At 57.1% G+C, this 16,100-nt stretch overlaps 5 protein-coding genes across 5 annotated transcripts; all 5 read left to right on the top strand.

Moving 5' to 3' along the window:
• Positions 1-3,708: 3,708 nt before the first annotated feature.
• LMXM_33_2140 (putative NAD dependent deacetylase) lies at positions 3,709-4,440 on the top strand (the record flags this gene model as incomplete). Its single annotated transcript, XM_003878718.1, has 1 exon — positions 3,709-4,440. One exon carries the CDS (start codon positions 3,709-3,711, stop codon positions 4,438-4,440), a length of 732 nt encoding a protein of 243 aa, XP_003878767.1.
• A 1,180-nt stretch (positions 4,441-5,620) lies between these two features.
• Positions 5,621-6,091, top strand: LMXM_33_2130 (conserved hypothetical protein; the record flags this gene model as incomplete). The annotated part of the gene is made up of 1 exon (XM_003878717.1): positions 5,621-6,091. The coding sequence occupies one exon, from the start codon at positions 5,621-5,623 to the stop codon at positions 6,089-6,091; it is 471 nt and encodes a 156-aa protein (XP_003878766.1).
• A 1,441-nt stretch (positions 6,092-7,532) lies between these two features.
• LMXM_33_2125 (ubiquitin-like protein) lies at positions 7,533-7,775 on the top strand (the record flags this gene model as incomplete). Its single annotated transcript, XM_003878716.1, has 1 exon — positions 7,533-7,775. One exon carries the CDS (start codon positions 7,533-7,535, stop codon positions 7,773-7,775), a length of 243 nt encoding a protein of 80 aa, XP_003878765.1.
• Positions 7,776-9,165: 1,390 nt separating this feature from the next.
• Positions 9,166-10,086, top strand: LMXM_33_2120 (conserved hypothetical protein; the record flags this gene model as incomplete). The annotated part of the gene is made up of 1 exon (XM_003878715.1): positions 9,166-10,086. One exon carries the CDS (start codon positions 9,166-9,168, stop codon positions 10,084-10,086), a length of 921 nt encoding a protein of 306 aa, XP_003878764.1.
• A 1,680-nt stretch (positions 10,087-11,766) lies between these two features.
• LMXM_33_2110 (putative cardiolipin synthetase) lies at positions 11,767-14,025 on the top strand (the record flags this gene model as incomplete). The annotated part of the gene is made up of 1 exon (XM_003878714.1): positions 11,767-14,025. The coding sequence occupies one exon, from the start codon at positions 11,767-11,769 to the stop codon at positions 14,023-14,025; it is 2,259 nt and encodes a 752-aa protein (XP_003878763.1).
• Between the last annotated feature and the right edge of the window lie 2,075 nt (positions 14,026-16,100).

The following is a 16,100-nucleotide window of genomic DNA, read 5'->3' as shown; positions in this document are numbered from 1 at the left end:
TTTTATTTCGGTTCCATCTTTCCCCACGCACACCCTCGCGGCCTCAACACTCTTTGTAAGTATTTTATTCGAGAACGTATGGGGGTATGTGCTCGCGCCGCACGGAAGTGTGCCACGGTTGCTCTCTCTCTGACTATTGTACTGCACATTTTTTCCGTTTCGTTCCGGTTTTCGGTTTCCCTGCCCCCCTCCCCTCCCTCTCCCCATCACTCCTCTTTCCATTCCTGCTGCTTCTTCTCCCTCTTCTCACAAGCGTTTTTTCATTTCTTTTTTACTTTGTTATGTGTGTTGATGTCGTTGATTCTTTTTTTAAAGTTTTTCTTGTGCGTGTGTGCGTGTGTGTGTGTGTTTCACCTTTTCTTTTTTACTTTTCCGGTCGGTTGTTTCACCCCCCCTTCCTCCTCCCTCCCCCGCCCGCTCCTCATGTCCCACCACCTGACACCCTCTGCGCCACCACCCTACCCTGCCGTCTCACTATTTTTTTTCCCGAAGACACACACACACACACATCTGTTGTTGTTTTAGTGACTTTGAATGTACATATATAATTATATATGTATTAAAGGCCTCTCGCAGCTATGACGAGCGGGGCATGATCCATTGGCGTTTTCTTTTTCTTTTTTTTCGGCTCGACTTGCTCTGCCGCTCTCTTCGCTCGGTGTTTCGTTCATTTTTCTTTGTATTTCCTTGTGTTTCGCTATAGCTTCTACCCTCCCATTTCGCACATACACACCCATGAGTTTCTTGCCTCCCTTTCTTTCCCCGTTCTCTGATTTGGTACTCTCGCACCGGAAACGTGATGCTGCTTCTTCGTTCCTGCAGAGGGCAAATGGATTCCCCGTGCTGCTGCTTTATTGCTCTTCGCTTATTTTGGTGTCTTGCTCTCCCTCTTACATGCCACTCGGAAGGCAATGCTGGAAACACCTTCACCCCCAGTGGAGCTGCTGAGCTTGCAAGACGACAGGAAACCATGCTCGCCTTCTCCCGCACAGGCACCCGTCCGCCCTCGCATTCCTGCAACGGCGGGAGACTCGTAGTGGCAGCAAGGGGTGTACGTGGCGTGCTGCCCGCTGCTGCGCTCGCGCTGCGGTGCACCCCCCACCAGAGCCTCCGCACCCACCCGTCAAAGCGCACCCCATCGCACGCCGGGACCTCGTCGCCCACGTCTCACACGCGCGGCACGGGCTGCCCCCGTCGGTTGTCTGCCGCTGCCCCACCACCATACCCTCGGTGCCCCCACAGAACGGCAGGCTGTGAGCTCTCCGCGTGTGCGCACGCGCATGCGTATCCGCGGCACCGCCCCGCACTCACAGCAGCGGCCGGACTGTCGCGGCATCACGCGGGCAAGCCCTCCAGGCACGCACCCCGCGCCCCGTGGCATCGCCGGAAGCGGCAGAGCACCATCCCGAACCCCCTCCAGGCAACAACGCCGTCCTGACACACGCCCCCCCCCACTCGACAAAAGCGCGAGCGCCTGTTATGCACAGCTGGCATGCCGTATCGCACCCGAGCATGGCATGCAGAGGGGCGGGGCGTGAAGATTGACCCACACGAGCCGATCCCACAGTGCGTGTGTGCGAAGCATGCCGTATCTGCTGCAGCCGGCCGGGTGGGCTCGTGAGGCGCGGGTGCCGGAAGCATCACCAGAGCAGCACCAATTACACCATCCGGTCATCCGAAGTTCCGTGTGGCGGGTCGCCACGCCGTCTGTGACGACACGCAGGCAGACACTGCAGGGTCTGGCAGGGCCCTGACCGGAGGCGGGGAAGCGTCCTCCCTGGGCTTGTGCGGTATGCGCCTAGACCACAACCCCCCTCCTGCTACCCACTGCCACTGCCACCGACACACGCCACCGCCTCGGCCCTGGAGTAGCGACCCTGAAGGCGCTCCCGCGGGGGGAGCACGGCGTGCGGCGCAGCCCGGTGCGGGTGGCGGCGACGGCGCTGGCATGCCTGCGAGGGGTAGGGACGGTGAGGGACAGAGACCGAGCCCGTTGTAGACACGTGGCCGGATGCAGCGGCCGGACGGCTCGTCCTCGTGGACGCGGATGTGGCCGCCGTGCCACAGGGGGTGGGTGAGGGGTGGTTGTGTGTGTACGTGTATATCTGGGTACGAGTTCGCGGTGGACGGAACAGATGGAGAAAAAAAAGGAAATCATTGTATGTGCATTGGCGAGAAGGACGTCAGAGCTCTTTCCTTGTGCTCGTGGGTCTCCCGCACGAAACGCCGATTTTCTTTGCAGCCGCCTGTGCTTTGTTTACATCGTCCATCTGTGATGGTGTCGCAGCGAACCTGCGAGGACGATCCACGGGATCGTAGGAATTTCGGCGGGTTACCGGTGCACGTCGCACACGTGTTTTTTGTTTTTTTTTCGGTTCCTCTCCGTCTGCTCGCTTTACCCTCTCACGCTTTGTGTGCTGCACGGTCCATCGGATCTCGGTATGTAGGCTGTATTGCTGTACACCCCACACCAAGATCTTTGTGGAGTGTGCATGCAGATCCGCTTCACAGTGCTGCACGTGTTTTTTTTCACTTCGTCAACACGTCTGGTGTGATCCGGAAAGCATGGCCCTGCTCTTTATATATATATATATATTTATGTAGATCTGTTCACCTGGATGATGTAGACAGCCATGATAGCGGGAAAACAGTGCGGGTGTCAGGCACGCCTCCTCGACAGTGAGGGTTTCATACGAGAGGAAAAAGGAACAGTTGTCGTCGGCGCTCTTTGCTCGCTCTAGACCTTCGCCGAGAGCGAGCCGCATATCGGTATGCCGGCATGAACGCGCTAAACATAGCGCGGAAGATGAGTGGTGTAGGGGTAGAGACAGAGTGGTGGAATTTGAGAACATCGACGCGAATGACGCGCACTGAAAAAAAAAAACTGCTTTGAGGTTCTTTCGAGGCGATGTCTTGAAATGTTTACTCGTGAGGATTGCCACGCCAGACGTCTCCCTTTTTCGCGCTCACACAGGCTTACACAGAGAGGCAGGTACACCGATATGTGTAGGCACCATATTAGTGCAGGTGTACCCAAATAAGGGGAGCGAGAGAGAGGGGAGACACTGTAAGCAGGCGGAGACGAAAGGATGTGGGCGACCCGATAGATGGGTGAGAAAAAGACAAAAGAAAAAGAGCATATCTGTTCGTGCTGCCGAATAAAGAGGTCCTCGCGATTGGCACCCACCCCTCCCCTTCTTTTTTGTTATTTGGGCGTCTGCAGATGGCAACGGCGCACCTCTACCTGCAATCGAGAGAGAGGTGCCACGCGCTCTCTCTGCGTGTCTCTCATGGGCGAATGGGTGGTGGTGTTTTTGGACCTCTCTGTGCGCAGCTTTCAAACCGTGCGCTTTTCGCACCGTCTGCGCGTTTTTGCTCAGCGGCCATTGATCTCTTTCTCCCAGTTCATCGAGGCGCATGTCTCTCACTGCTTGGCTCCCTTTTTTTTCTTTCGCTCCCGTGGCGTTAGGACGCGCGCAGGTGTGCTTGTGAGCTGGCTGCAGTGAAGCACTCGGATGTGGCTCACGCCGTGTATCTGTGCACCCACCACGGCAGCCCTTCGCTTGTTGCTCTCTGTGTCTTTCTTTCTCACAGAGACTTCTCCCGGCCCGTTGCACACCCGCCAAGGCAAAGGACTGGAGCGTATTTCTCTCACCGCCCTCTTTGATGCATGGAAAAAAAGAAAGACAACCCTGGGCACAGGCGTAGATGAAAGCGTGCCGGTGTATCACCATCCTCACCGGCGCCGGCATCTCTGCTGAGTCGGGAATTTCCACATTTCGCGATAACGACGGGCTCTGGTGCAACCACCATGTGGAGGACGTAGCGTCTCCGGACGCCTTCATCAGAAACCCGGCTCTCGTCCAGCTCTTCTACAACGAGCGTCGCCGCAATCTTCTGCTAACCTCTGTCACGCCGAACAAGGCGCACGTGGCACTCGCCAGGTTAGAAGAGGAGCTGAGTGGAAAGAGGAAGGTCGTTATTGTCACTCAGAATGTGGACAACCTGCATGAGCGTGCCGGCTCGAAAAATGTACTGCACATGCATGGCGAGCTTCTGAAGGTCCGCTGCACAGCCACGGGGAACGTCTTTGAATGGCAGAAGGACATCGTGGGAGATGTGGACCACTGTCCCGACTGCGGCTTGCTTGGCACCTTGCGCCCGCACATTGTTTGGTTTGGTGAGATGCCGTTCTGCATGGACGAGATCGAGTCGATACTGTCGAAGACGGATCTCTTTGTTGCCATCGGCACCTCCGGAAACGTGTACCCCGCCGCCGGGTTTGTAAAACGGGCGCAGGTTTATGGTGCGACGACGCTTGAGCTGAATTTTCAGGAAGGATCCAACAGCATGCTCTTTCAGGAGTCCATCTATGGCAAAGCGAGCGAAATTGTGCCAGCTTGGGTGGACCGAGTGCTGAAAGAGAGCTCGAAAAAGTGATGGCCCCGAACCGATTGGGGGGAGAGGTGTAGTATGCGTGTGCAGTGTGGCTGCTCCTCTCATACTTTAGCTCTTGGTGTCCTTTGATGGACCGGGGGGGGGAACGAGGAAAAACAGCAAAAAAAGAGGATGCTGCCTTCATGAGACGATCGAGCCTCCCCAACTGGCATCCGAGGACTGTTCCTGCTCTCCTGTGACGCCCTGTGTCCTCCACGCCTCAGCGGTGTTGCATACCGCATCTTCTCTTTGCGTCTTTTGCTGCTCCTGCTGGGTGATTTGGTGGACTGCCGCATGACAAACATTTACCAAGAGCAAGGCAACACAAGGGGGCGCACTATTCAGGTTATATGAAGTTATGGATGTTGAAGGCCGCCGTGACCTCTCTCCTCTCTGTCTTCCTGTTTCGAGTGATTTGTGGGATGTCCTCTTCTGCTGTGTAGGCTTTCGCGTCTCTTGAAAGCGCGCACAACACGCTTGCTGATCCCGGAATCCCCGACATGCCAAAACACTTGTACCTCACTGGTACCCGTTGTCTGCTTCTTGCCGTCAGAGTCGTGATGCATCCCCTAAACCCTTTCACCCTCTCTCCTAACCCACCTTAACCCTTTTGTTGCAACCTCTTTATTTGTTCCTCACGCACACACACACACACACACACACACCTCCTCCTCCTCGCGTCTGCCGTCGTGACTTTTTTACACAAACAGCTGCGTACATGCATCCACTTTTCATATTGCCCAGCGCACAACGTTTTCTTATTCTGCCCCCGCCCCCCTTCCCTCCCCTTATTCGACTCAGCGCACGTTTAGTGGAACCACCACTTCCGCCTTTCCTCCGAGCCCGATACAGATCAAGGCGGTTTCGCTACTTTTCTTTGCGCCGCCTGCTCTAGGCCTTGAGCTCTTCGGTCGTGTGTGGTGTCTCTGTCGTCTTGGCCTCGCACATCTTTGTACCCATCCGCCAATTCAAACGAACACACACAGACAGGCGCACACCCCCTCTTCCCTTTTCTGGCCTTCCACGCAACCTCCCTCTTCCTCCTCCTAGGCGCACGCACGTGATCACATTTTACGCCGTCCGTTCTATTTGTGTCTCTTCCCTTTCACACGCCTCTTCTTTATTTTACTGGTACGTTTGTTTTATTGGAAGACGAGCGCTTTTTGTTGTTGGAGGGGCGAAGATGCTGCGCAACCTCCTCCGCTACGTGGGCCTCGTCCTTGTGCTGCTGTTCTTCATTGCCAGCGGCATTGAGAAATTGGCGGCTCCCTCAGTGGGCGCGGCGTTCCTTTCGAAGAGCAACTTTCCTCGCATGTTGATAAAAATGGGCGTCAGGCTTTCGCCATCGGAATACATCCACGTCGTTCGCCTCGCCGGTGTAATGTGTGTGTCTTTTTCCCTTTTTATTTTGCTCGGCGTTGGCCGCAGCTTCTTCTCCTTCGTGATGGCAACTGGGATGATCATCGCCACGGTTGCGTTCTACGTCGACCTCGACTACCCGTTTGACACTCCAGAGGAGAATGTTCAGCACATTCTCAAGAATGCGTCCATCGTTGGCGCGCTGCTGTTTGTGACAGGTAGTGGCCACCGAAGTCGTCGGTACAACCAAGCCCGTGTGGCGAGGGACAACGAGCGGGCAAAGAAGAACAATTGAGTTGAGGGTCGCGTGCGTCCTCACGACCACGAAGAAGCAAAAAAAAGAAAAGGGCTGCGCCCCTGGGTATGCCGACGAAGGAGAATAACCTCTTTGCAGGGTATGGTGCACTCTTAAGGGTATTCTTTGGCGAGTACAGGACTGCAGACCTCGCCTGTTCCTCTCTCGCTGTTGTTACGTTTCGGTTCGTGCTCTGTTGGATCACCCCTGTTTCTTTTTTACTTATTTATTCGTGTGTCCTTGCACATAGTGCGATGCGTGGCCTTTACACCTCTCTCCCGGCCAGTGTGTGTGTGTGTGTGTGTGGGCATGTACGTCTGTGTGCACGTGTCTGAGTCTGCGCCACAGCGCACCCTGTCGACTCCTCCTTTTCCTTTGCTGCGGAATCCTTTCAGACACCCTTTCCTCTGTCGCGCACTTCCATGTTGTTTCTGTAAGGCACGCTTCGCGTTGCACACAGACATATATATATATATATATATCAGTGTAGCTGCGTGCGGGATACTCGTGTGTCGTTCACCGGGGGTACCGTTAACGTTATCGACGAAACAGCAACAGAAAAGCGTAGCTAGTAACGGTGGGACCGACCCAAAGCTGTGACGGAACAGAGCGGCAATGGTGCCGAGTGATGGCCGTGCTATTTGCGCGGCTTCATTCTCACCTCGCTGGCGCGCCGTTTCGTGGGCAGTGCTTTATGCCAATTGTTCTCTGGCGCTGAGTTGCCCAGATACCAGACAAGAGTCGTCAAAACCATGGTTGAGAGTTCGAGCGGCTCACGAGGGTTGTCTTCTGCCACCTTAGGTCGGCTGCACGTAGCCCGAAAACTTTCTGCGATGTGCTTTGCATGGACCTGGTGTATACCAAATTCAGGAGCGTGGTCTCCACACTCATGAGCTCGTGCGCACCAGTCAAGTGCAGGGCTATTTTTCTCCTTGTGAAACTCTAAGCGTCCTGTGTGTGTGCGGAAATTTAGCGGCTCTACTCTCTCCCCTGTCTTCACCTCACCACCACCACCACTTCGTCCTTGTCACTTGCTTTCTCCTTGCATCTTCCCTTGTGCGAACGTGTATGACGAGCTCGTGTGTCTCATAGTCTGCATACACTGCCCTTCTCGTCTCCCTGTGCCACTCTGTGGTTAGTTTTCGAGGCGATTATACATACTCATCAGCAGGTGCACACTTCTCTTGCGTATATTGGCCACCATCAGATACGCACATTCCGCACCGCCAATTCCTACTTGTGCAGTGCCTCTGCGGCAAGCTCTCAGACAAGTATAGTTCGACACAGCAACCCACTCCTGTGGTGCTTGTGTGGTCAAAGTGTTTTTTTTCCTCCCTCAAAACTGCCTGCGCTTCTTCACGAACTCTTTGCGAAAGACTTTCGTACATCCCCTCCACCCCACCCCACCCACCCACCCTTCGCGATTGAGCCGTTTCACGTAATGACCTTCTCTTTTAGCGTTATCTCGACCACAGGGCAGCGGATCTCGATCTCTGTACTCGGTCCGGATAACACCGTAGGTGACATTAAGGCGAAACTTGAGGAGACGGAAGGCATTCCGCAGAAGATGATCATGCTGGTGCACTCTGGTCGAAAACTGGAAGACAACGCAACCCTGGAGGAGTGCAACATACACGCTGGCGTCACAATCAATATGGTGCTGGCTCTGCGTGCAGGTCGCTGAGCGTCATTCAGGAAGCCGTATTGCCCCCCCTCCCCGCCTTACGGCTGATCGATGGTGGCGCCTTGCAGTGTGGCCAACCGCAAACAAGCTCCGACACATAAGACGGTGGGCAACCCGTGGGGATACTTACGAACGCGGAGTGTGTATTTGTGTGGGTGAGAGGGGGAGAGAGAGGACGCGGATGTCGCGCCGCGCCCCTCCTTACTGGACTGCGCATCTTCGTCGCGACGCCCTCTGGGCTTTTCCTATTCACCTACCATGGTGATGGCGACGGTCGGACAATAGCGTTCGGGGGGGGTTGTCAGCTCCCGAGTAGCCACACGCAATAAGGTAAGGGGCTAGTCGACGCGTCACCTTCTCGTCTCCCGTTTCTGTTCGAAACGGAGGAAGCAGATATATGCACTTCATCTGCTTTTTCTGTGTCGGTGTGTGTGTGTGTGTACTGGAGTGGTGCACGTTTCGGGGGTTTTGTGGGGCGCCAATTTATTCATTTTTTTTTGCGTTTGCGCGTGCGTGTGCCTGTGTGTGTGCGTCTCTCTCTCTCCCTCTCTGCATGCATGCATGTTGCTGCGATTTCTTCGAGGTGGCAAAGGCAAGGACCAAAGCTGGAAGCGATTGTGTAGCACTTGGGTGTGAGGGGAAAGGTGGGAAAGCAGAGGGGTATTGTCTGTTTTCTCTCCTGGAAAGGGCGCCCCGTCGTGATGCGGAAGCGGAAAAAGACGAACCTGCAATCATTGCAATGTCCTCAGCCTTCAGACGAACAACAACAGCAAAGGCAACGGCTGCTGAGCAGGGAGGGGTGAGGGAGGCGCTGTGCTCTTTCTGAAGTTCTTTTGTCATCGTGGCTCAGAGACAAGCGTCGCGGCACCCTCCTTTTCTGACACGCACCGCGCGATGTGTTTAGTGAGGCGTCCTACACAAGAGGGTGGGATGGACGTAAAATGCCCTCCTCGTCTTTTTCTGCTCTCAAGCGTCTCCCTCTTCGCATTTCGCCGAAAAATGGGTCCTTTCATTCACCGCTGACGTTTTGTTTTCGCTTTCCATCACACACCCATCCTCGAGAGTGCGGCGCTAACACCGCGAGGGCGCCTTCTTTGCCTTCTTTTCTTCCCACTGGCTCGGTGTCCACGTGCGTGTGTGCGCATGGGTTGCACTTTTGTTGTTTGTCGTGCTCTTCAGGTCACGCAACCGACTCGGTGGTGGACGCACGCCGATAAAACACGTCAACACGCTCGCTCCTCGACAAAAGTGGAGGGAGGGCAGACGGAACTGCCGCGAATATAAAAAAAACGAAGGGGAACCGTAGGGGACTGTCGTCGCGTGTTTCATTTGCGAACTGCGGAAGTTTTCTCGTCTCCGTTCACCGGCCCTCCTATCCCCTCCAGCAAGAATGTCTCTCTGGCCGTTCCGGACGGGCAATGATGACCGCTTCCAGACGAGCAGCGGCCCGTCTGGCGCCGAGGACATCTACGCCACTATGCGCCAGGGGGCCTTGCCGCCGCACAGCTACGGGGTCGAAGTGGACAGCTATTTGGAGTGGCGGTGGCGGCGGGGTTTTGTGCAGAGCGTTTTCCCAGTGACATGCTACGGCGCAGTCACTGGTTTTTGCGTCGGCTTCCGGCAGTCGCGCATCGAGGGCCGCTACGTTGGTCGATATCGCATTATGTGGCGGTACACCTCGACATTTGCGGCGGTGGGACTTCTGACGAGCGCGTTTCACCACCTCCTCGTCGTGCGCAACCGCTACCACGACAAGTTCTACTACCCCATTGTGGCCGGTACCGCAGGCGCGGTGGTTCTTTCACTGGCATCGCAGATGGGCACCATAGGGCAGGGCATGTTCGTGGGCGGCTTCCTCGGCATAATGTACGGGCTCGGCTGCTACGGCATGAACTACTACCACCGACGACGCCTGCGCATCTTTTTGCACGAACAGCGGGTCCGGCAGGTACCCATCCATAAGGTCTCGCCGGAGCTGCAGCCGATGTACCGCGCCTTCCTGTACGACAACCGCCCTTTGGAAGAGGAAGACAAAAAGAGCCGCGAAGCCGTCACGCTCTCCCGCTCTGTCGACAACACTCGCCTCGATGCCCACACCTTCATGAGCAACATGACACCGGAGGTGTTTGACTGGGTGAACTTTCCCGACTGGTGGCCGTTGAAGTGGCCCCTGCAGACGGAGGAGGAGCAGTTGTTGCTGGAGCGTCAGCGGAATGAGGAGATTGAGCGGCGCAAGAACACATTTTTAGAGACGGAGAATGCCGGTCTGTTGAAGCGCAAGAACCGCGCGAAGATGTATCGTGATCTGTGACGTGCACGAGAGGCAGCGGAGGCGGGAGTGGGTGGGGGTGAGAAGCCGCCTCGAAGCTACACGTGCGTACTCGTGTGCGTAGGGGCGTGAATATGCATACACGTTGGCGTTGAGCGGTATGACGTTTATGGGATATTGTCGCGGTTTGTGCGAGCGCCTTGGTTGTTGTTGTTCTGGATTTATCCACACTCACGATTCAAGCTCCTGCACGTAGCCAACCACCCAATCACAGACACACACACACACACACACGAGACAGGGCCGCAAAGGAAAGATATGAGGCAGACGTGAAACAGCGTCCTCTAGGTGAGCGGGCGTGTCTTTCGTTGACGCCGCCATCGTTGTTTCGATGGAGACATGTAGGACGCGTCCATCGGGTGGTCAATGCGTGCGGGGGAAAGCGAACAGATGACCTGTTTTCCCCGCCTTTCAGAGAGAGCGGGCATGCGAGAATGCGATCGCGCATGTGTCTCGACACACTCGCTGCTGCACACTCACTGGACAAACACCCACTGCTCCCTGCCGCCTTCTCTCCTCCCCCTCCCCCTTCCTCACACACACACACACACATACAACACACACAAAACGCACACCTCTCGCCTCTTCTCTTTATGGGGTTCACGAAAACACGCCGACATTTTCTAAGGGCAGTCAACTTTTCACCCTCATCTCTGTGTTTCTCCGCCCCCTCCCAGACAACACGTCCCAGCGATAGAGAGCACTAGGGCAGGGGAGGATAAAAGGCGTGCGCGCCGTCTGCATGTGCAAACGCCCAATACCCACCAAAACACACACACACACACGCCAACACACATACCTGATGCCACCCCCTTCCTCTTCCGTTGCCGAATTCATGTCCCAGAGGTAATCGCGTTTCTTGGTGTTCTTTTTGCAGGTTGCTCGTCTATCCCTCCGTTGGACTTTTTCCTGGCGCCATCTCCATCTGCGTGGAACGGCACTTTTTCGGGGGCTGCGTCTTCTCTTCACCATAAGCGTCCCTAAACGACGGAAACCGCTCCCTTGATCACAGCGGGCGCTCCGCGGCACACGTGATCACGAAAACCGAAGAAGTCACGATTACCGCGCTGCACGTGCGTCACCGCAACTCGGTGACGTATCTCGAAACACCAAGAGTGTTGCTCGCAGACACCAGCAGCACGAGCGGGCTCTTCTCCGCGTGCCTCCTGAGCTGCCGGCATCTGTGGTGTCTGCCGTTCCTCATTCTTTTCGAGGCGCAACTGGGTGCGGCCGTGCTGCTCGCTGAGGTCACTTATTTTTATTTTTGTTTTGCGTATCCTTTTCTTGGCTTGTTGTTCTCCGTCAACGCGGAGGCAGCACTGGCAGAGACGCCGTGGTGATTGAACATTGATATTTAGGTAAAGGTGGGGGGGGGTGTACTGTTGCTCTTGTCGCTAGGTGCGCCATTTCGGTGCGGTTTGAATGCATGGGATGAACGGCAAGCGGAACTTTCGCGCGTTGATTCAAAACGTGGGGGTTCACAAGGTGAAGAATTCACCCAAGCGACGCATTCAAAACGTGGTGCAAGATGCGTGGCGATCCGGTGGCAACGGTGGTACTGTGGTGGCGCCTCGATTAGACGCCGCTGGCACCAGTCCCAGACTTGGGAGATCCGACTCGGAGGAGACTTCTATTCTCTCGCTCGGCTGGCGGCCCCCTTTCATGGCCGTTGGCGCACCGTCACATGTCTCCAGAGAAATCTCCCTTTTTGAGCGCCTCCAGCAGCGTCGTGTGCAGCTGCACACCTCGGCGAATATAAAGAATAAGGTGCGCCAAGCTTTTTTGTCGGTGGTCACCGCCTACGAGCAACTCTTCGTGGCTGCGTCGAAGGCGCTCGAGCCTTCGTCACAGTTCCTAGCCCTCTCGGCGTCGACGGCACTGCCCCCTTCCCAGCCTTCGTCTGAGGCATCCGGCAGCGCCGATGTTGGTGCCACGGCGGCCTTCTACCTGGACAAGATGCAGCACACCTTTGAGGAGGCAAAGCGGTACTACAACAGCACTCCCTTTGACCAGCGCTGGGATGACATCCTCAGCTCCCTCGCCGTTCTTGGTCGCATATCGCATGGTAATGTCGTCGTCCCGTTTCACGACAGCGCCAAGGCATTCGAGAGCATGTGGGCCGCTGTCAAGGAAGCCAAAGAGCGGGTGTACTGGCAGACCTACATTTGCAAGGACGACTTCATTGGTCAAGGAACGGTACGTCGGCTCGTGCAGGCTCGCCAGCGCGGCTGCGACACGGAGCTCCTGTACGACTGCGGTGGCAACATCTCGGGGCGGACGCGGCTGACAGAGGAGCTGAAGCAGTGCGGCGCCAAGGTGATTCCGTACCGTCCCTTCTTCCGCAGCGTCGCCACGTACTTCATCAAAGGCCTAGACTGGAAGCGTAGTCCTGGTATCCGCAATCATCGCAAAATTTTGCTGGTCGACGCGACTCAGGGTTTCTGCGGCGGACTGAACGTCGGCAATGAGTACTGCGGCAAGGCAGCGGGCGGCACCGGTAAGTTCCGCGACACGCACTGCGGCGTCATCGGCCCAGCCGCAGCACACCTTGCGGAAGTATACAGAGATACGAAGGAGCCGCACCCTTGGAAGTACGGCTGGCGGCGCTGGAGGCAGATCGCCTCCCAGCAAATCACGCGCCGTGTGAAGCAAGGGCGGATGCGCATGGAGCGTAACGAGCTGTATCGTGCCTTTCAGGAGGAGCGTCGGCGAAGCGGTCGCCGCTTGCAGGACGTGCCGTCGGCCTCGATGAAGGTCATGCGCGGGCGATGGAATAAGCAGAAGAATCAGCTGCTGACGCTGATGCAGTGGAGCCGCTCGGGGCTTTCGAGGGAAACCCTTCTTGACCGAGAGGCGGTGCGTCACACACAAGGGCAAGCAAACATGCGCGCAGGCGAAACGGAGGTAAATTTGAGAGAAGGGGCAGCGGTCAGCTGCGCTGCTTCGGCTGAATTTGGCGTCAAAGTCACCAGCCACGTACCCAGGTCCTTCGTCGTCAAGGACGCCAGCGACGAGACAACCACATCCGCCTCTCCGCCACCGTCCGAGTTATCAACGACGGCTGTTGGCACGCGTGCAGAGGCCCCGTTGGCGTCGCCCGCTGCCGTACGAAGCAGCGGCGGCAAGCTGAACAGTGCGCGCAATTCCGCGATGCGTCGAAAACTGTTGGCCGCGCGACGCGAGGCACTCTCTAGGGCGACAGACCTGCCGCACAAACGCGCCTACACTGATCTGCTGCGGCGGATTCCGATTCTCGACACGGAGCCGGTCCCCGAGGCCCAGATGTATCTCCGACACCGTGAGCCCATGACACAAGTGCTCTCGTGCAATCCCCGCTACCGCGACTACTCCATTCAGTACGCCTTTTGGCAGGTGACGCGCAAGTGTCACCGCCGCATCTGGATCACGACTCCCTACTATCTCCCAACACGGAAGTTGTTCAGCGCCCTTGTTCAGGCCGCGCGTCGTGGCGTGGATGTGCGCCTGCTCGCCGGCAGCAACCAGACAACGGACCCGTGGTTCATGTGGCACGCGTCAAACTACATCACCGAGCGACTCCTCAGGGCTGGGGTGAAAATTTACGAGTTCCAAGGCCAGCAAATTATGCATTCCAAGACGGTGGTTGTGGATAGCGTGTGGAGCTCGATCGGAAGCTACAACTGGGACCTCATGAGCAACCGAAATCTAGAGGTGTGTCTGTGCCACCTCGATCTTGAAGTAGCCCACTCGATGGAGACGCAGTTCTTGCAGGACCTCGCGCAGAGCGTGGAGGTGCGCCTGGAAGATCACAAGCAGCGGTCACTGTGGCTTCGCTTCAAGTCGTGGCTTTTTTACAACTTTGTGTTTCTGCTCGATCGTATCACATTCCGCTCCTTCGCCAACGAGGATATCGTGGACGCACCTGGGGCGCCATGCGACTGACGCAGCGGCGATTGATTCTGTCCCCGTCCTCCTGGTGCTCGATGAGGAGACTTTGTCTCCGCTCCTTTACAATGCTTTGATGATGCCGGCCACACCACACCGTGCTATTCCAGCCTCCAGTGCCACAATCGTGGAAGGCAGGCCAAGAGCCTGCAGCACGCCCTCGGGTACGGCTGTCCACCCTTGGCGTCCGCGGGCAGGGCTGGGCTGCCCATGTCGCCAAAGAGATGGGCGGGCACGGTCACGCCCGTGCCAGCACACCGCCAGGCGCGTTGGCAATTCAACAAGTATACGGCCCCTACCTTCCATTTCCAGTTGTTGCAGCGAGGCGCTGATGCCGGAGGCAGTGCAGCGGCAGTGGGCAGTACGACGCCCAGCGCTGTCGGCTGGCACGCGCCCGTCACGAGGCAGCGATACAGGTCGGCATTCTGCGAGACGCGCACTTCACACGCACACACAGACACACACACAGGCCCGACAGGGCACCTGGTGTACCAGCCTTTCAGCATCGCGGTGCAGCAAGAGAGACGACGCACGGCGCCGGCGTGTCCGTGCCCACCCAGCACGGCACGGGCACAGCGGTGCGCCCTCCCCCTTTCTCAACGACAAAGGGGACGCAGTGGCGTTGCGGCTGTGCTGCCACGTTCCTGCCAGGCACACACACGCCACGCACGCCGCGCACCTGAGAGTCACCTCGCGGCACGGGAGGTTCTCCACCAGCCACCAGGCAATGTCGCTCGCCGTCCGCACGCCGTCGGAGCGGGGGCCGGCTCGCGCCGCCCGGTGTGGGACGCGAGACGACGACCCAGCCGGCCGGGTGGGCTCGTGAGGCGCGGGTGCCGGAAGCATCACCAGAGCAGCACCAATTACACCATCCGGTCATCCGAAGTTCCGTGTGGCGGGTCGCCACGCCGTCTGTGACGACACGCAGGCAGACACTGCAGGGTCTGGCAGGGCCCTGACCGGAGGCGGGGAAGCGTCCTCCCTGGGCTTGTGCGGTATGCGCCTAGACCACAACCCCCCTCCTGCTACCCACTGCCACTGCCACCGACACACGCCACCGCCTCGGCCCTGGAGTAGCGACCCTGAAGGCGCTCCCGCGGGGGGAGCACGGCGTGCGGCGCAGCCCGGTGCGGGTGGCGGCGACGGCGCTGGCATGCCTGCGAGGGGTAGGGACGGTGAGGGACAGAGACCGAGCCCGTTGTAGACACGTGGCCGGATGCAGCGGCCGGACGGCTCGTCCTCGTGGACGCGGATGTGGCCGCCGTGCCACAGGGGGTGGGTGAGGGGTGGTTGTGTGTGTACGTGTATATCTGGGTACGAGTTCGCGGTGGACGGAACAGATGGAGAAAAAAAAGGAAATCATTGTATGTGCATTGGCGAGAAGGACGTCAGAGCTCTTTCCTTGTGCTCGTGGGTCTCCCGCACGAAACGCCGATTTTCTTTGCAGCCGCCTGTGCTTTGTTTACATCGTCCATCTGTGATGGTGTCGCAGCGAACCTGCGAGGACGATCCACGGGATCGTAGGAATTTCGGCGGGTTACCGGTGCACGTCGCACACGTGTTTTTTGTTTTTTTTTCGGTTCCTCTCCGTCTGCTCGCTTTACCCTCTCACGCTTTGTGTGCTGCACGGTCCATCGGATCTCGGTATGTAGGCTGTATTGCTGTACACCCCACACCAAGATCTTTGTGGAGTGTGCATGCAGATCCGCTTCACAGTGCTGCACGTGTTTTTTTTCACTTCGTCAACACGTCTGGTGTGATCCGGAAAGCATGGCCCTGCTCTTTATATATATATATATATTTATGTAGATCTGTTCACCTGGATGATGTAGACAGCCATGATAGCGGGAAAACAGTGCGGGTGTCAGGCACGCCTCCTCGACAGTGAGGGTTTCATACGAGAGGAAAAAGGAACAGTTGTCGTCGGCGCTCTTTGCTCGCTCTAGACCTTCGCCGAGAGCGAGCCGCATATCGGTATGCCGGCATGAACGCGCTAAACATAGCGCGGAAGATGAGTGGTGTAGGGGTAGAGACAGAGTGGTGGAATTTGAGAACATCGACGCGAATGACGC

The sequence above is a fragment of the Leishmania mexicana genome, chromosome 33 (assembly GCF_000234665.1).
Source record: "Leishmania mexicana MHOM/GT/2001/U1103 complete genome, chromosome 33".
NCBI lineage: Eukaryota > Euglenozoa > Kinetoplastea > Trypanosomatida > Trypanosomatidae > Leishmania > Leishmania mexicana.
Note: the sequence above shows the minus strand (reverse complement) of the source record. Positions and strands in the feature narration are given on the sequence as shown.